Source organism: Medicago truncatula, chromosome 4 (genome assembly GCF_003473485.1).
Source record: "Medicago truncatula cultivar Jemalong A17 chromosome 4, MtrunA17r5.0-ANR, whole genome shotgun sequence".
NCBI classification, from domain to species: Eukaryota; Viridiplantae; Streptophyta; class Magnoliopsida; order Fabales; family Fabaceae; genus Medicago; species Medicago truncatula.
Genome location: NC_053045.1, coordinates 45054800 through 45074697, shown reverse-complemented (window position 1 = coordinate 45074697; position 19898 = coordinate 45054800). Strand labels below are relative to the sequence as shown.

Below are 19898 nucleotides of genomic sequence, written 5' to 3'. Positions count from 1 at the left end.
AATATAAGCAAAATTCAACTATCTTACTTGTGACAAAATATAAGTAAAATTGACTTTTTTCATCATATTTAAGGCTAATATACCAAAAATGCCCTTAGTTTAATACTCCAATTTCCATCACAGTTTTCCACGCGAATGCAATTCTCCAAACCAGGTTTTAATGAATGTATTGAAAAACTGAAACGGCTCTCTATACTCCTCTCCCTCTATAGTAACTCCACGAAGCCCAAACCAATGTTTTCTTCCACTTATTATAAAAAGGCTGTTCAGAGAGAAACTTAGTGTTCCTTCTATTCTTCTGCATAATTCAAGAAAATGGCTTTCAAGAAAATGGCTATAAAAGCACCATCTTTTAGTTTGGGAATTGACTCAGATTCTGAGGATCTGCTGAATCGAATTGTTGAAGACTCGCTAGAGAAAGATGGGGAGGTTGAACAGATTCAAAATGTTGAGGGTGAAGTGAATTCTCACCATCATGTTGAAGGTGGAGAAAGAAGCTTCAAACACAACTTTGATCTTAACGAAATTCCTAATGAAAGTGAAGGTGCTGCTGAAACTGATGATGTTAATGAAGTTCTTAATCCAGTTGAAGGTGCTGCTGAAGCTGAACTTGATTTAGATCTAAACAAAATGCCCAACGTGAATGTTGAAAATGAGATTGAAGAGGAGTTGGCAAACCATGAAAAGGATGAGGTTCAGAAAAATGAAAAGTTAAAGAAATGGGTTCATGATATGCTGAAGATTTATATAGCTGGGTTTCCATGATTTTGTTCGACAATGATAAGAACAAGTGAAAAACTACAACTTTTGCTGCTGCTTTTATTTTTTGTCTTTATCCCCTAATGTACTAGCTTATGTTAACAATTTGGAGAAGCAACGTGAAGTACTCTTTTTTGTCTTTATCCATGTACTAGCTTATGCCAATCGGTTACTTTAATATTTCCTTTTTTTTTTTTGCCTTTCATAAAATAATATAAAGAAGTTTCTATCACCAAAAACAAAATTGCTTTCTATGGAATAAAATACTTGACGTACACAATGCATAAAACACAAAAGATAGCTACGAGATATGAGAATAAAATACGCCACGTACAATGCATAAAACACAAAAATGGTTACGTGACATGAATAATTCTTGAACTCCACAAGTCATTCACTCCATACCCTGCAAGAGTTCACTAATTTCAGCAACCAATTCTTGATCGCAATTTAGTGTAGTGGGTAGTGTAGCTTGTCTAAGCATGACATCTTTCTTCATATGAGGAGTCTTGTATTTATTGGACCCTTTAACCTTCATGATTTCAATCATGCACGACTGAAGTGTAAGAAATATTTTGTTTGAATCCACACTAGAAAATTCATCAAACGAAGTTTGCACTGCTTGAATAAGTTCATCAACCGTCCTTGTCACTTTCTTTTGTTGTAATGCTTGAATGGCTGCAAAAAATCCCAAATCCAATACATTTAAATCAGGAGAATTAGGTGGCGGATTAATCAAACGGATGTCAAATCCACCTTCAGAAGCCGCTGCTTGAAATTCTTCGTCATCAACAGAAATATGACACGGTGCATTATCTTGTTGAATGTAAATTGTTTCCGATGCAAGTTCTGGTGGCACTTTTTCTTTGACGGCCGGTAAAATCTTGTCTCTTAAGTACATTCGACTAACTTCTCTAGTAATAGAACCGATTGGTTTTGTTTCGAGTGTCCCTGCGGGTCTATTGACACTGGACCTTCTTGCAGGCACTTTTTCAACTAGAGGCCACACTCCAATTTTTCCCGACCATGTTTCATGACCTGCATAATCAAACCTAGGTCTAGCCACTGCAACTATAAACATGACCTTCATTAGATAATTTTTGTTTTTTGCATGGACGGTATGGATCATCCTCATCTGCAAGAAGGTAATAATTCTGAGATTTTTTGGTCACATAGAACCACTTTTCATCTATGTGAATAACATTGTGCATTGACTTAAACTTTGGCTCAAATGGAATGCTACTTTCCTCCAACATGGACAAACAAAATCTAAGACGAGCTTTCATATTATCATCTGTCATGTGTGGTTTTAGTGCACTTGAATGCCGACGCAAAACACCTTTTTTTATTAACCTCATTAGTTGTCCAGTGGTACACTCTAATGCTTCTGCTAGAGATCGAAGACTGCTACGTTTGTGTAGCGGTATTTCACGTATTTTTTCGATATCTATGACTTTTTTTTTTCCGACCACATTTTGTTTTCTTGTGACAAACATCACCTGTTTCAATTTTTTGCCTCCAAATCGCATAAATAACATCTACGGATATTTGATAGGAAGAAGACAACCGTTTAACAACCCCCTTATTAATTTTTCTACCAGAGCTTGAATTGATCAAAACCTCACAAATATTTTGCCGCTGATAGTTGTCTAAAAAAGTTCGCTTTCTTTTAGATTGTGGCTCACTATGAATGTTGTTTCCTGTTTCATTAAATATAAAATCAAAATAGTTATAAAAAATATAAAAATAGAAATTGGTTTCAGTACATAAAATTGCATGTCATTGACATTTGACACTTTGACAGGAGTAGTAGCATGCCATAAATTTCATGGTCCATTGATAAAAAAGAATAACAAGGTGGAGTACATGTAACCATGTTGCAACAAAACGTGTACTCCTACGTCATATACATGCAGTTCATATAAAACGTGGAGAATATTGAGTGCAAAAAGTGGCACAATATAATAAAGACAAGTGCAAAACTAATATAAATAAACATTCACAAAATGAAAAAAAAACTCCATGTACCTATATCTTCTTCGATGTTATTGTAAAAAAGTTCAGCTACATCTTCTTCATCTTCGGAGACGCTATCTTCAGACTCAAATCCAATATCTTCTTCTTCATCTGATAGATAGTCGAATAAATCATTGCTTGAATAAGTAGCATTCAAATTAGAAGTGTTCAAAACACTGCAGGGGATGTTCAAACTAATCTCTAAAGGTACATTTGAGAGGTGGTTAGAGGTGCTCAAATCATTCAAAGGAATGTTCAGATCAATATTAAGAGGCACGTTTGAGAGGTGGTTAGAAGTGTTCAAGTCATTCAAAGAGATGTTCAAATCAATATTGAGAGGCTCATTTGAGAGGTGGTTAGATGTGTTCAAGTCATTCAAAGGGATATTCAAATCAATATTGAGAGGCTCATTTGAGAGGTGGTTAAATGTGTTCAAATCATTCAAAGGGGTGTTTAAATCAATATCAAGAGTCATCTTGAATTAACAATGTGAAGCTCCAATTTTCTTGCATTTTTTACCTTCAATTTATAGAAATCAAAGTGACACTCCAGTTTCTAAATTTAAATTTCAGATGAATTAGTGTGCCATTTTGTTACCGCCAATTTTTTTATAAAATGAAAGAAAAGCTTGAAAAATTTGCGCCAATTTTTTATAGGAGTAAAACAGTTTTGGAAGTTGAAGAGGCAAATAAATTTTGGCTTGAATTTTGGTGTATTATTGAGCAACGTGTTTCCTCTCTTCAATGAAAGAACATGAAAAATAACCAAGCACCTTAATTAATGTGGTGAGAACATCAACGGTTACAGAAAATCAGAATTCATAAGGGCAAATAAGGTATTTTGGCTTAAATTAAATGACAAAGACATCATTTCTTAAAATATGTGATTTGGTCAATTTTGCTTATAAAAAATTACGGAGGGAGTATGTATTTTTCGTTCAATTATTCAATGATATATCACATTTTTATAATAGTTTATTTTAGAATAAAATTATATTTCAAATGAGTCTTTGTAACCACCAAAGAATTTACCTTAATTTACATGTTTGTTGGTATATAATTTTGGAAAAATACTTATTTTAGTCCTTTAATTTTGACAAAAATACCGAATTAGTCCTTTACGTTCTTAAGTTTCAAATAGGTTCTTATTACCCTTTTAAGGACATATTTGAAACATAAAAACTTCAAATAGATGAATTAAATTAACAAATTAAAGGATCTAGTTGAAACATAAAAAAAAAAAAAAAATTAAATAACCTGTTTGAAACTAAGAAAAACTTAAAAAATCTATTTCAAACTTAAAAAATTTAAAGTACTAAAACATCATATTAATTTTTTAGGGTTAAGTATCATATTACTTGTAAATGTTTTTTCTTCTTCTTCTTTTTACCTTATTTACTTTGTATATTTGTAAATATGCATAAAAATTAATGTCAAATAACAGTAAATAGTGTCATATCAGCGACGAATCCAGAAATTTTTACTTGTGGAGGAAAGATTTTATATAATAAATATTTCTACAAATTTTTTAGTAATGCGAAAGTGATAAAATAATAACATCATTGTTATTGAAAAAATAATAATACTTAAGATTCCCTTAAAAAAAATAATACTTGAGTTTTTTTTGAAGGAAAATACTTGAGAAATAAACACTAAATTGTTATATTTAGAAAAATGAAAGAATCCTTAACTTCTACAAATTAAAATTGTTCTTTATATGTCTTTATATATATTTAAAAAAGTATTGTAGAATTTTGCTCATTTCAAATGCATTTGCACATTTGATTATGTAAAATTCATGATAATTTCCAATTCATGGGAGCAATATATTATTTTAAGGGACAATAATTATAATATTAAATATTTCAACATAGATCTCTTCAAAAAGAAAAAAATATTTCAACACAGATAACATAACATTAGCAGAGGCAAGGGGTGGACAAGGATCTGAAGCCCATCCGAAACCGAGCAATCCGAATGAAAAAATGGGCATATGGATGGTTTGGAGCGGGTCAGCGGGTAAACCGGGTGAGTGTTTTCAGTTACGTGTGGGTTGGTTAAGTCGAAACCGGATGTTGAAAATGAATCCAACGGAAACTGAAACCGACTGAAACACATACTAATTTCTACTCTCTCCGTATCAAAATATAAGCAAAATTGAATGAATCAAAAAGGTCAATTTTACTTATATTTCAAAACGGAGGGAGTATCCCTTACTCCAAATGCTTATTAGGTCATGCTATCATTAACCCTAATTTTTTCCTCTAATAAGCTGTTGTTAATTGTTAATCCCACTTAAACCAAATATTTTTCCCTCCTATTACATTGCCCATTTGAATTTGAATTTTTTTGTTTGTTTGTTTTACCTTCATATACCCTTATGCGCTACTGATTTAATGCAATGGTGCTATCAAGTTAAACCTTTGGTATAACTCATGCAAATATGTCAGTTTCCAATGCAAGTCTCTCAATACATCCATAGTGAAATATATACATTTCCATACATGCTGCACTTTTACTTTCTGTTCTAAACTTCAAATCCCTCCAGCTTGAACATGTCTGGCCGCAACATTCAAACCCTCCTTGCCTACCATTCCCTAAGTGGTCCTTTAATCAACAACCATGAGAGCGAGTTTGATACTGTTCTCAACAAGAGAAGAATGAAATACAGAACGTACATTGTGGAGTATGACGTCGATAACGTTTGTATTCGTTTTTCCTTTACTATAATTTCGTGCTGTTTTTTTTTTGTTCTTTGTTATTCATGCTCATGGTTCATGTTATTTGGTTCTGCTATATTTCTTCTTATTTCTGATTTTTTATTCTCTTTTTTTTTTTTAGGGTGCCATTATGCACATTGTAATTTTAATTTTCAAGGGAGGGAAGTGTATATTTTAACATAAGAGGGGAGAGGAGTGTAATTCAAGCAGTGTAATTTATTCAAAAAAAAAAAAAATGTGGGGTATGGATATAACATACCTTGTGCTGAAAATCTACAGAAGCCAAAGTGACCTTATAGTTAGAACTTAGAAGACACAATTTGTTTGAAGGAATGTTGAAGAGAAAGTGATTGTTCAATCCACACACCATTGGCTACAGAAAGGCGAGGCCGCCCGCAGGAGCAGCGTCTTTGAGGATGATGGAAACAAGCTGAGAAACGAATAAGTTGACATGATTGATGGATTTAAAGTCGAGGAAGTCGAGAATTTGTTGTTGTGTGGGACCCTTGGAGCCAGCAGCGATAATACTTAGAACAACTTGGAGCGACAAGGGCGAAAACACAATGTTGTCCGATTTTTCTAAGGAGAAGAGTTGTTTGGCGACACAGAGGGAAAAGTTTTCTTGGTTGGTGTTTGATTCGCAGATGGAAGTCATTGTTGTTGTGAGGAAACTCGTTCTTCTGTGGTCGAATCAAAAGAAGTGTAATTGCCAAATAGAACAACTTTGAACAACGGCTCAGTACTAGTAGAGAAGAAATAGAAAACCTAAACCTAGGAGACGGAAGAAAAAGAGCAGAATAAATAAGAAGACCTGGGAAGAATATTTTTATTTTGTTTTTATATATAAAAAAGATCTCTCTATTTTTTTTTTTTGAAATAATCTCTCTAATTTTTATTTAATTTTTAAATAATCTCTCTATTTTTCTTTTGAAGAAAATCTCTCTAATTTTTTACGAGTAAAGTTCTCCCGAATCAAGTAGCTTGTTCAAAAAAACAAAAGAAAAGTCGATTGTCAACAATTTTTTCCAACAATATCAATAAAAATATCAATTTTTTCATAATTGAAACATGATTAATTAATGAATGAAGCAAAACAAAGGGAATTACTTACTTCCTAAAAAAAAGGAATTACTTCAATTTAAGTCATTAATTCACCAAAATAATCATTAATTAAATATAGGAAAGGATCTCTTTCAATTTAACTAGGAGTATGAGTTTGAATGCAGTCCTTAGAATGCAACGATGTTATAAGGATTGCATTTTAATTTATGTCTTGAATAAGAGTAGCATAAACATGGAATTTCACAACCGTTCCTATGATGAGGGATATGCACCGAAGCAATACCCAAGTCCCCGTCTCTAGCCGCATTAAAGCCCCGGACCAAGATTAAAACGTGATAGATTGTAGTGAAGCCTGAGACAAAAATGTCAGTCAAATGACATCTCTTCAACAATTGGATAAATTTTCTTTTTCTAGAAAAAAAAAATAATATTGGATAAACATAGTCAAATTACTAAGTTTTGCACAAACTTAAATTTTTGTGAAAAATTGACCAACTTTTTTTTGTGAAATTTGTAATATAAAATTATAGAATAAATTATGAATTTTGGGCATAAAGTGGATTCCTCTTCTTATTCTTATTTTTTTTAGATAGACAAAATGACAATAGTAATTGAAAATTCACTTACATAAGTGAAAAAGTTGAGGTTCGAACTTCAATCATAATAACATTTGACATAACAATTTTGATATTTCTATTTGAGTTAGGAACAAAATATTTTATAAATCATAACTTTTAGTTGATTTTAATAGTTTAAGGGCTAAATTAGTGGGGAGGGTAATAGTTTATGGACAAAATTAAATGTATATTCTTCTTAATATTACCTCCACACATTCGTCTTCTTACAACCGTTCGTTTATATAGTTGGTATTAGTACATTCCAACTAATAATAAGGACCATCGATCCATCATCCACTTTGAGAGAAAGAAGAATGGAGGAGGTGGAGAAGGTGAAGGCTGAGGCAGTGCAAATGATAGGAATGTTTCAAGTGCTACCAAGGCTCGTAGTGTTCGATCTAGATTATACTCTTTGGCCTTTCTACTGGTAAATTTGTACATGATACATCTTTTCATCTTTACTATTTTCTGGAGTACCCACTAAACTTTCTTTCTTATCATGTATTTGACTACACCAATTGAATCTCAAATTTCAGTGAGTGCCGCTCCAAGCACGACACACCTTCTTTGTTTCCCCATTCCAGAGGCATCTTGAGTGCACTCAAAGATGAAGGAATTGATGCTGCCATTGCTTCCAAATCACCAACTCCCGACATAGCAACCACCTATCTTGACAAACTCAAAATCACCTCAATGTTTGTTGCCCAGGTTTGTTCCTCAGTGGAAAGACGAACACTTCAATCCACTTTTCTATTGCACTTATTTGTATGTATATTTATTTTACGGCACGTTGTTGTTAGGTCCAAATTTAATTTCTCTTTTTTATTGTTTAGGAAATATTTTACAGCTCTACACACAAAACAGAACATTTTCAGAAAATTCACTCCAAGACCGGGGTGCCATATAACTCTATGCTCTTTTTCGATGATGATAACAATAACATGAAACCGGTATCTATCATTTTATTTTGTTTTTTAATTAATTAAGTTCTCAAATTCTCTTATTTGTTTGGAGGAGTGATTATCAATTTGTCATATCATGTAACATGATTTGTTGTTGCAATAACAGGTTTCAAATTTGGGAGTTACGAGTATTTTGGTTAGAAATGGTTTGAATCTAGGAGTATTTAGAGAAGGGCTCACAAGATTTTCTCAAAACTGGGATGCCTCAAAGAACAAGCAGAAAAGGCGCAAGTAAATGTTCTCAGAAAGCATATTCTTCCAACCATGATGCTTGAGATTGGATGTCCAAGTCAATTTTTCTGTGTATTTATATGGAATCTCATCAATATTGATGAATTAATATATGTGTCTATATTACTCTCAAAGAGGTAAAATAATGTATGCCTAAAGCATGGCATGATTGCATAAAATTTGATATTTGATCGAAGTTGTGAGTATTTAGAGTTCAGATGTGTACACAAGTTCTAAGATGACGTGGTTAAGAAATAGTGTGAAGTCCACAGATAAAAAAAAAAAAAAAAAAAAGTACTTGTCCATAGATGAATAACTATGTGTTCCCTAAAAAAAAAACTATATGTCATTTCTAGGCTGGAAATTTTACATGATTTTCATGAAAGAAACTGCAGTTTTACTTTTGTAAAAAAAAATAAAAAAAATATATATAATTTTATTTTATTTAATTAAATTTTATCGATCCATTTTTCGGTTTTTTACTACACAAAGTGACAAACACCATAGAAAATTGACACGCATAACTGTGAGGTCCCGTTTTTTAATCTAGAATGTCTAACCTAACAATATCAACATTATGATCTCTCAAAAAAAAAATATCAACATTATGAATTAAGTAAAACATTGTGAATTAACTATGTCCCAGACAATAAAGTTCTTATTCTTTGGATTAAGTAAAAAAATCCATATAAATATATCATATTTAGTTTTTAATCCGTCTAAAAAAATTCTTCAAGCTAAGGTCTTCATAGGTTTTCAATCAATACTTTAGGTCTTAGCTTTTAACTCAACTCGTGTGTCTCATTAAAAAAAATAATTATTGTGTAGTCATGTTTAGTACTTTCTCTTGCATAAATTAATAATTTTGCAACAAGGAATGAATTAAACATAATTTTTTTTATGCTTTTTGCGCTTCAAAATCATATTTATCATCTTTTGGTAAGATTTTAAACCTTGAGCATCCGACTTATTCACCTTATTTCTTTAAAAGATGAATTATATCTATACTATATATAAAGAAAACTACCCCTTTCAGCACTTTTGGGTTGGATTTTTCTTTTCAAAAATGCCCTTGATTTTTAATTCAAACACATGTAACAAATAAATAAGAAATTTAAATATTAAAATAGAAGTGTAACAAACACAAATGTCTAATTTTTTTCTTTATCATTTAAAAAGTGTAACAAACTAGATGATTGTATATATACTTATTTTTTTATTTATCCCAATTATACTCTTAAACAACAACTTTTTTTATAATAGAGATTGTTGATGGTGTCATTAAAAAAATAAGCATTTAGGTTATATTTTTTTTTTGTTATATTGTTGGTTTCATTGAAATAGACAATCATAGTTAGTTTGATTTGTTATACTTTGAAAACAAAAAACATTTATATTTTTACTTTTAATCTAAATTAAAATTTCATAAAAAAACATCATTCATAATTTTCAAACGTTAGCGCAATAAAAAAAGCGGAAAGACGGGTACGGATTTTTGGGTTGGATATTTTTTTTCCAAAAATACCTTCAATTTTCAATACAAATAACACATGTAACAAATAGATAAGAATAAATTTAAATATTAAAACAAAGGTAATAAACACGATATGAATATTATTTTTTTGTTTTTTACCTTTATCATTTAAAAAGTGTAACAAACTAAATGAGTATATTTATACTTACTTTTTTTTTATCATTCCAATTATACCCTTAAACAACTTTTTCTATAATAAAATTGTTGTTGGTGTCATTAAAAAAAGAATTTAGATTGTATGTTTTTGTTATATTGTATTATTATCGGTGTCGTTAAAATAGATAATCATGATTAGTTTGATTTTTTATAACTTGAAAGTAACAAACATTTATATTTTTTTTAGTTTTAATCAAAATCAAAATTTCATAAAAAAAATAAAACACCGTTCATAATTTTCAAACGTTAACGCAATAAAAAGATTGAAAAGATGTGCTCGTCTTTTCGCTAGTATGAGTTTAATGGTTGTGGGTTGACCGTCCAAAACAATTTTGCATGCACAACCAATCAAAACATTAATTAATGTGACAATTCTAAATATTTTGGTTGGTTTAAATGTGCAAAATTGTTTTGAACCGTCAACCCACCACATTAAAATCATAAAATATTATATTTTTTCAAAAAAAAAAAAATTGATTTCTATTCCCCTGCAAAATATTTACCTAAAAAAATGCATACTAAGGATATGATAGATATTTTATTTATTTACTTTTTTACCTAAGGATGATGTATTTTTTATTTTTTTAAAGAACCTAAGGATGATGTAAGACATCAAGATTAATCTCATAGAGAACAAGCTAATGAATGGGGTGGCATTTAGGGTGGGTGGGGGAAAGAGTTTCCCAACATGGGAAAGTTATTTTTAGCCATTAGATTAAAGAGGTGTGTTAATTTTATCATGGTCTATCTATACAATATTTTTTTCTCTTTCTCTCTCACATTGTCCTTCAACCTCCATGGTATTGATTTTTTCAGAGATCTGGAATTTTAGATGCAAAAGCTCAATCAACGGTGATTTTAAACGAAATTTGTCAAAAGCCCAAAACATCTTATGTCTCTGCTGCAATTTTTTTTCTCAACATGTGCTTTTCTGTTTTCAAATTCTTCACGGTTCATCGATGACTTTTCAATTCCGTGCTCTAAATCTTCTTATTACGTGCTCCTTAGCCGCATCAACTAGGTATGGGTTTCAAAGATAGAAAAAATAAGAGAGAAGAAGAAGGGTTATAAATTTCTGGGTTTTTTTTTTATTAAAAATAAACTTGGTTAATTTGAAGTATATTCATAACATTGCAGAGAAACAAAACCCACGAACAATGTGTTGAGTAAACTATCAATTTTTTGAGGTTTTATTTAAAAAAAAAAATCCAGAACAATATAAATAGAAAAGGATCTAAGAATTGTTCAAAAAAGAAAAGATCTAAGAATGAATTCTTAATGAAAGGTTCAAGAGAGACTCGATTGAACATTCAATATAAGTTGATTGTAAATTTCTCCACTTATGAATGTAAATTTCCAGATTAAAAATGTAAATATTGATGAGGTTGAAGACAACATGAAAGAGGAAAATTTTGTTCAAAAAACATGAAAGAGGAAAATGATATAGTGTGCACAACCCATGATAAAATCAGTACTCCTCTCTAATTTAATGGTATAAAAAAACTTTTTCATAGTGGAAAACTCTTTCCCTGACCCACCCTAAATACCACCCATGAATGGATGAGATTAAAGCAGGATGGACATGATCCAAATCCGTTAAAACTACCAAAAAAACTCACAATTGTAACAAAAAAAAAAAAAAAAAAACAGAGAATTAAAAAAAGAAGCATTGATTAGTGGCAATTCTGGTAAATACATAAAATAAAAAGAACACGCAATGAAAGATAATACTAATAAAATGGATTCACGTGCGAAAGAAAACAAAACATAAACTCATCATCATCATCATCACGGCGAAGAAGAGTTTTCCCCAAGATGGAGAAGTCTCAAAACGGAGAAGAAAATGCACAACTCAACCTTTCCAACGATGGTTCTATTTGTGGCTACGATTCCCTTCACCATCTTCTCAAGGACAATCTTAAACCGCATCATTTCCAGGTCAATCTTCTTTCAAACCAATTATTAATTTATTATCATTACTATATCAGTATCTATACTTCAATTTTTATTGGATCTTGTTCACATGCTGAATTCATCATCTTATTGATCATCATGTATAGTGAAGCCAAGTTTTGTGACTCTCATCAAAATGATATTATTCAATCTTTATGGAAAGTGGATCGTATATAAATCCTTCTAAAATTGGTTCAATTGTATTATTTCTTGTATCAATCACACATTATCTGATGCTATGTGAGTACCGTGTTGCAGGAAGTAAATCGTTTGCTTACTGGGCTTAATTGTGGAAAAGTACTTGAAACAATTACTCTCCCAGAATCTGCTACATCTCTCTCTGTCAAACATGGTTTTGATGCCCAGGTATGAATACAATTCACATTCACTTTTTCCCAAATGATATCACAAGATGACAGGTACACTGGGTCTGGGTTAAATTGCCTGTTGTATTGCTTCCTTAAAATGGTGATAGATAGTTGGATATATAAATTATGAAAAATATGCCGTCTAAAACAATAGTATAGATAACTCAGGAATATATGCTGCTTCTTTTTAAGTCATGGATTTTATGTTTTTTCTGCTAAAACATTTCATAAAGTGAATCACACATTTCTTAACTTGTTTCCGTCAAATTACTTGGTTTAAGCTAGACAAGTTTGGACTTTGAATGAATAAACTTTATTCATTCAAAGTCCAAACTCTCTCTTTTGAGATGGCAGGACCGAAATATGGAAGGAATAATCATATAAGAATGATTTTAGCAAACTGTCAAAACACTTTCACTTCTCATTTATCTCTTTTTCACTCTTGCCTAACTAGGGGACGATTAATCTTTCTTTTTCTTGTATGGTTGTTGTCTATCATATTATTGTTGGAATCTATTAGCTCGTATTGGTTAAACGAGATGGCACAACTTTTTTCCTCAGTATTGAAACTTATCTGTTATTTAGGCTATAATATCTAGTTGGTCTCAGGATTTTAAGTTTATTTCTCTCAGGCTTTCAGCTTTCGTGCTGATAAAGAACTATTAAGGGAACCTCGAGTTGTGAGGGTTGGTTTGATTCAAAACTCTATTGCCATCCCAACAACGGCTCACTTTGTGGACCAAAAGAAAGCACTTTTTGAGAAACTCAGACCAATTATTGATGCTGCCGGTTCATCGGGGGTCAACATATTATGCTTGCAAGTAGGTTGCATGCATATAAGCATTTGTCAGTAGATTTCTTATTTCTACCAGAAATCCTAAAGTGTTTATTTTTATATAATTTGATCGCAGGAAGCATGGATGATGCCATTTGCCTTTTGTACACGGGAGAAAAAATGGTGTGAATTTGCAGAACCTGCCGATGGAGAATCAACAAAATTTTTGCAAAGCTTTGCAAAGAAGTATAACATGGTGATTATAAGCCCAATTCTTGAAAGGGATGTGAACCATGGAGAGGTTATGTGGAACACTGCCGTCGTAATTGGGAATCACGGCAATATAATTGGAATACACAGGAAGGTAAATTTCCTAAACTTTCTACCTCCTCTTCTAATGGAATACCCGTCTTTCAGCTATCTAAATGAACACACAACATTTGACAGAACCATATACCAAGAGTTGGAGACTTCAATGAGAGCACATATTATATGGAAGGAAATACTGGTCACCCTGTATTTGAAACAGAATTTGGAAAGATTGCCATTAATATATGTTATGGTAGGCACCATCCTTTAAATTGGTTAGCTTTTGGCTTAAATGGTGCGGAAATTGTTTTCAACCCTGCTGCCACCGTTGGAGAACTCAGTGAACCTATGTGGCCAATAGAGGTTCGTTGTTTTATATTGATGGAAGACATGTTAGACTCCTTTCTGCTGATTATTGTTTCTGATCGATTTCTGAGTATTTCTTAATGTTCATGACATATTATTTTATGCTAATACCTACAGGTTGACATTTATAAATGACTAAACAATAAGAAAAGTTAGTTCATAATTGACTAAACAATAGAAAATTGGCATGATTATATGGCTTATAGGTGTTATTGTTTTTCAGGCACGAAATGCTGCAATAGCAAATAGTTACTTTGTTGCTTCAATCAACCGGGTTGGGACTGAGACATTCCCCAATCCATTTACATCTGGTGATGGCAAACCAGCACACGCAGATTTTGGTCATTTTTATGGATCAAGTTATATTTCAGCACCAGATGCATCCTGCACACCATCTTTATCACGCAACAGGGATGGCTTATTAGTAACAGACATGGATCTTAACTTGTGCAGGCAATATAAAGACAAATGGGGCTTCCGAATGACTGCACGATACGAGTTGTATGTGGAGACACTTGCTCAATATGTGAAACCAGAATTTGAGCCTCAAGTCATCCGTGACCCCTTACTTCATAAGAGATGCTAATGACCTGTGCTAGAAAGTGTTCATTACATTCTTTTCAAACTGTTTTCTGTGTGGTATATTATGCATTATGCTCGAAAGAAACAACTTCAAATGAAGTTTCCAATGTTCAGCTCTTAGTAAACCGCCAAGAATAGTGAAAAATCACTTTTTTTTTTCCTTTCCTAAAATAAACTAATTCACTTATACATAAATAAAATGTATCTGAAATTGTTTTGGCTTTGTTTTAGTTATTAAGGTGTGTTCATCCTGATTGTAACATTTCATATTTAATTACTCATTCATCTTCATTGTTTATTGAAAGAGTGTATTCAAAATTCCACAATACATTAATTTTTGTTGCCATAATTACCATCACTGTCTACAATTGCTAGCCCTTTGGTCAATATTAGGGCCTGTTTACTTCCTTACAATGTTTTCAATTTTCATTTTAGATTCTCTGTGCAAGTATAACAAGAACTTTCCTCTTACGACCACCAATTCATCATATGCTCAATATCCATGGATATGATAGTATAAAACTTCTATGATTAAATGACTTTCACTCATTTGACTAAATAACTCTTAATATATATATTTTTTATACAAAGACTCTTAATACACTTGTAAAGTTGTAAGATGCAAGATTTATGTCCTATAAATAGAATCATGTGACATATTATAACGATTGCACCTTAAAGAGGATAATACAAAGATTCTATTCTTATTTAATATATTGCTATTAGTTTGCTTTTTGCATAACAATTTTTATTTAAGGGTCTTGTTAACGAGTGTTCTGGGGCACTCTTTAAGGAAATCAAATTTAGCAACTATTCTTTTAAAAAGTCAACTATTATAATTTCCAATGCACTCAATACACAACTTTTCATAAAGAACTTTCTAATTAAATTGCTTAAAGAGTGTCCCGGAAGCACTCGTTAACATTTCCTTTCATTTAATCGACGACAAGTCAATTTGGACAAGTGACAAGGTTTTGTTTTTAGTACCCCAAACACTTGGTTCAATCCCATCCATTCATTCACGCAAACATTTCAACTCTTATCACATTTTTATTAGTTGATTAATCTAACACTTTCCGAGTAACAGCACGCAGCCCAATACTGCAGTGGCTGCTATTGACTTGTAGTCCAAGTCTGATATATGTTATGTTGATGGAGACCATGGAGTTTGTTTCTGTTATGCATGTTCCTCGTAATTTCAATATTATTTTTTACCAAATATCTCTTTACCTTTAGTCAATAGTATTGCACACCAAAACATGAATAAATCATCATCACAGCAAAGAAGAGTGTTCAAACTGTCACTCTTCCAAACAGTCTCAAAACGGAGATGGACAAGTCCGAAAATAGAGCAGAGAATGAACAACTCAAGCTCTCTAAGTATGGGGATGGTTCTATTTGTGGCTACAATTCCCTTCAGCATCTTCTCAAGGAAAATCTCAAACCTCATCACTTCCAGGTAATCTACTCTCAAACTCAAACCAATCGTTATTATACTCAAAACTCAAACCCATTTATTTATTCTGCTCACATGCTGAATTCATCCTTTTAGCTTGTCTATTATACTTTCAACTACTCTTTTGACATTCCCGGATTCTCTTATATACCATCATGTGAAATTTTGTCCAATGAGGTGAAGTTTTGCGACTCTCTTCAAAATGATATTCAGAAGAGTGGTGTTATTTTGACACTCAAACTACTATATGGTTAATGCAATTCAAATATTTTACTTGACACAATTAGTTAAGGAATCTAACAAGATGTCACGACTAATTAACCAAATACTGTAGACAATTAATTAATAACGAATGTGAATGTAATTAATCATAATTTTCAGATTAGTTATGCAAATTATGTTCAAATGCACATGATTTGCAAGTTTTCAAATATACACTTAAAAATTGTGGTTATTGATGCTCAAAATCGTGATAATTGTGTTCAGTGGATGGCTAATGAATTGCGACACCTTGCTATATTCATTAACCACTTAATGAACTGTTACATTGCAGTAGCATCTAAACAATTGTCCGATTCCATCTGTCTTTAAAAATTTAGCTTCCTTGATACTCATGTTTTTGCTTTTGAATATTCGATCTTCATTGGAGGTGGATGGTATATATTCCTTCTAAATTGGTTTAATTGCATTGGTGCTTGCTTGCTTGCATCAATCACATATTTTCTGATGGTTCGCCATGTGAGAACTGTGTTGCAGGAAGTCAATCGTCTGCTTACAGGGCTTAATTGTGGAAAAGTACTTGAAACAATCGCTCTACCGGAATCTGCCACAGCTCTCTCCATGGAACATGGTTTTGACCTCCAGGTATGAATACCGTTCACTTGTTCACTTTTTCCCTAATGATATCACAAGATGAAGTTATGCTGGATTAATTTAGTTGTGTTGATTCCTTAAACTGACGGAGTGTATGCTCGATTTCTCGACAAGACGGCACAGCAGCTTTATTCCTCAGCATTGAAACTTATCTGTTATTTAAGCTATAACTTTTGGTTAGTCTCGTGATTTCAAGTTTATTTATTTCAGGCTTTCTGCTTTCATGCTGATAAAGAAGTATTAAGGGAACCTCGAGTTGTGAGGGTTGGTTTGATTCAGAACTCTATTGCCCTCCCAACAACTGCGCACTTTATCGACCAAAAAAAGGCTATCTTTGAGAAAGTAAAGCCCATTGTTGACGCTGCCGGTTCATCAGGGGTCAACATATTATGCTTGCAAGTAGGTTGCATGCATATGAACATTTATCAACTGATTTCTTCTTTCTATCAGAAAACCTTTGATGTTTGTTTTTAAAAAATTCGATTGTAGGAATTTTGGATGATGCCATTTGGTTTCTCTACACGAGAGAAGAAGTGGTGTGAATTTGCAGAACCTGTTGACGGGGAATCAACTGAATTTTTGCGAAGCTTTGCACTGAAGTATAACATGGTGATTATAAGCCCAATTCTTGAGAGGGATATGAACCACGGAGAAATTATTTGGAACACTGCCGTTGTAATTGGGAATCACGGCAATATAATTGGCATACACAGGAAGGTAAATTTCCTAAACTTTCTACTTTCACTTCTAATGGAATAGCCCGTGTTTCTGCTATCTAATGAACACACAACATTTGTCAGAACCATGTAACAAGAGTTGGAGACTTTACTGAGAGCACATATTATATGGAAGGAAATACAGGTCACCCAGTATTTGAAACAGAATTTGGAAAGATTGCCATTAATATATGTTATGGTAGGCACCATCCTTTGAACTGTTTAACTTTTGGCTTGAATGGCGCCGAAATTGTTTTCAACCCTTGTGCCACTGTTGGTGGACTCACTGAAGCAATGTGGCCAATAGAGGTCAGTTGTTTTATATTGATGGAAGACATGTTAAACTCTTATCTGGTATTTCTTAATGTTTATAACATTATTCGATGCTAATACATGTAGGCTGATATTCACCAGGAAATTTGTTCATAAATGACTAGATAAGAAAATTGGCGTGCTTTAATCTTCCTGTTTAATCTGGACAGCTGTGACTAATTTTATATGCAAATACAACCAGATTTTACACCTGCAGAACATCTGCATATATTCATAATCATACACGGCTTAAAGGTGTTATTTTTGTTTACCAAAATTAATAAATGAAGGTGTTATGTTTCTCAGGCACGTTATGCTGCAATAACAAATAGTTACTTTGTTGCTGCAATCAACCGCGTTGGGACTGAGATATTCCCCAATCCATTTACTTCTGGTGATGGCAAGCCAGCACATACAGATTTGGGATATTTTTATGGATCAAGCTATGTTTCAGCACCAGATGCATCCTGCACGCCGTCTTTATCACGTAACAGTGATGGTTTATTAATAACAGACATGGATCTTAACCTGTGTAGGCAGTTTAAAGACAAGTGGTGTTTCAGAATGACTGCGCGATACGAGTTGTATGCGGAGACACTTGCTAAGTATGTGAAACCAGACTTTGAGCCTCAAGTCATCCGTGATCCGTTACTTCATAAGAGATCCTCATGACCTGTGCTAGAAAGTCTTGATATGCTTTCATTGCATTCTTTCCAAACGGTTTTCTGTGTGTGATATTATGTCCGAAAGAAACAACCTCAAATGAAGTTATCAATATTCAGCTTGATGTATTAAATTCAGTTCTCAGTAGACTGTCAAGAACAGGCAAAATAACCTCTCTTTTTTTCCTTTCTAAGATGCACTAATTCAATAATGCATAAATAAAATGAATGTGAAGTAATTTTCCTTTGTTTTAATTATTAATGTGTGTTCATCCTCATTGTAGTATTTCATATTATTCCATTATTCACTCAACCTCACTGTATGTTGAAAGAGTGTACTATAAATTTCATAATCCATTAATTATATTTTTGCCATCAATAATTAACTAACGTGTTTGCCAAATGCCTACAATGGCTAGTCGTTTGATCTATAATATAGCTAGCAAGAATCCATGAGTCATAGCGGTTAATTGTTTTGCTTACCTCGTTGGCAACGAATGATTCATATATTATTCATGTTACACGTTTTTTTAAAGCCAAAATATAATATATATAAATATGAATATGAACCCGCAATCATAACATAAGGAGTGCTAAGATCAAAAGTTATGTCGCTAATTATTACATGTAAGCACCAAAACAAATGGTGACACCAAACCAAAAATAAAAACTAATCATCTAGTTAAAAAAAAAAAACTTACTCCTAACACATTAGAGTGGTTGAGTGCTCAACTGAATAAGTTTTATCTTTGAATTTCATCTATGACTATATCAACAACTTTAATAAATCTAAAGAAAAGCGAGTTAAACACCCACGATGATCAAATATTGCATAATTGTGATGTTTACATTTTTTTTTTGGCTTACAACAAGTGGTAAACCACTGAAATTAAACTCACACACAACTGTGAAGTTTCGGGTTCGAACCCGGATCATGACATCCGACCTTGTAATTTCAGCATTTGCCAGTTGAACTAGGACTTCTAGACGTGATGTTTTCATGTTGACCATAAACATGACACCAAGTCGCATGAAAATTATTCATTCACTTTCTTCCCACGAGAAACCAAACTTGTAAGCTGAACGCATGATCAAAACAATTATTTATCATTACATGACTAATTTCCAACAAAGATAAAACATCCACTTATAATTTTCTAGAGACCGGACAATCAAAGAATAAATGTTTAGATGTTTTGTTCAAGTTACATCCATCCAACTTATTCCAAGTGACTTGATACAAAGTGGAGTCATCAACTTCTTCAAAATTTGATGGATAATTTTCCTTCAATAGATGATTGGTCTTATTCTTACGGATGAAGAAAATTTAGTTGGAAGAGAAGAATCTACTTTAGGTGTCTATAAATTTTTTCACTAAAATTAATCACTTGTAAACATAAGTAAAAGTTTAGTATCAATATAAAAAAATATATATATGTTGGTAAATATTCTTTCTTGTGAAAAAAATGA

At 32.3% G+C, this 19898-nt stretch overlaps 3 protein-coding genes across 3 annotated transcripts; all 3 read left to right on the top strand.

Moving 5' to 3' along the window:
- The first annotated feature begins 7427 nt into the window (after positions 1–7427).
- Positions 7428–8583, top strand: LOC11406827 (magnesium-dependent phosphatase 1). Its single transcript, XM_003608338.3, has 4 exons — positions 7428–7600; positions 7710–7881; positions 8007–8123; positions 8242–8583. Exons 1-4 carry the CDS (start codon positions 7488–7490, stop codon positions 8368–8370), a joined length of 531 nt encoding a protein of 176 aa, XP_003608386.1. The 5' UTR covers positions 7428–7487; the 3' UTR covers positions 8371–8583.
- Positions 8584–11811: 3228 nt separating this feature from the next.
- Positions 11812–14737, top strand: LOC11411828 (beta-ureidopropionase). The gene is made up of 6 exons (XM_003608339.4): positions 11812–11994; positions 12268–12375; positions 13010–13198; positions 13289–13516; positions 13600–13824; positions 14051–14737. The coding sequence occupies exons 1-6, from the start codon at positions 11872–11874 to the stop codon at positions 14411–14413; spliced, it is 1236 nt and encodes a 411-aa protein (XP_003608387.1). The 5' UTR covers positions 11812–11871; the 3' UTR covers positions 14414–14737.
- A 750-nt stretch (positions 14738–15487) lies between these two features.
- LOC11406828 (beta-ureidopropionase) lies at positions 15488–18686 on the top strand. The gene is made up of 6 exons (XM_003608340.4): positions 15488–15868; positions 16622–16729; positions 16949–17137; positions 17228–17455; positions 17539–17763; positions 18073–18686. Exons 1-6 carry the CDS (start codon positions 15740–15742, stop codon positions 18436–18438), a joined length of 1245 nt encoding a protein of 414 aa, XP_003608388.1. The 5' UTR covers positions 15488–15739; the 3' UTR covers positions 18439–18686.
- Positions 18687–19898: the final 1212 nt, after the last annotated feature.

What these genes read in the sequence shown, in the direction of transcription:
- LOC11406827 (XM_003608338.3), top strand. Translation starts at nt 7,488, where the DNA reads ATGGAGGAGGTGGAGAAGGTGAAGGCTGAGGCAGTGCAAATGATAGGA. An exon ending in ACTCTTTGGCCTTTCTACTG is followed by an intron (nt 7,601 to 7,709) that starts GTAAATTTGTAC and finishes CTCAAATTTCAG; the next exon opens with TGAGTGCCGCTCCAAGCACG. An exon ending in ATAACAATAACATGAAACCG is followed by an intron (nt 8,124 to 8,241) that starts GTATCTATCATT and finishes TTGCAATAACAG; the next exon opens with GTTTCAAATTTGGGAGTTAC.
- LOC11411828 (XM_003608339.4), top strand. Translation starts at nt 11,872, where the DNA reads ATGGAGAAGTCTCAAAACGGAGAAGAAAATGCACAACTCAACCTTTCC. An exon ending in AACATGGTTTTGATGCCCAG is followed by an intron (nt 12,376 to 13,009) that starts GTATGAATACAA and finishes TATTTCTCTCAG; the next exon opens with GCTTTCAGCTTTCGTGCTGA. An exon ending in TAATTGGAATACACAGGAAG is followed by an intron (nt 13,517 to 13,599) that starts GTAAATTTCCTA and finishes AACATTTGACAG; the next exon opens with AACCATATACCAAGAGTTGG.
- LOC11406828 (XM_003608340.4), top strand. Translation starts at nt 15,740, where the DNA reads ATGGACAAGTCCGAAAATAGAGCAGAGAATGAACAACTCAAGCTCTCT. An exon ending in TCAAACCTCATCACTTCCAG is followed by an intron (nt 15,869 to 16,621) that starts GTAATCTACTCT and finishes ACTGTGTTGCAG; the next exon opens with GAAGTCAATCGTCTGCTTAC. An exon ending in AACATGGTTTTGACCTCCAG is followed by an intron (nt 16,730 to 16,948) that starts GTATGAATACCG and finishes TATTTATTTCAG; the next exon opens with GCTTTCTGCTTTCATGCTGA.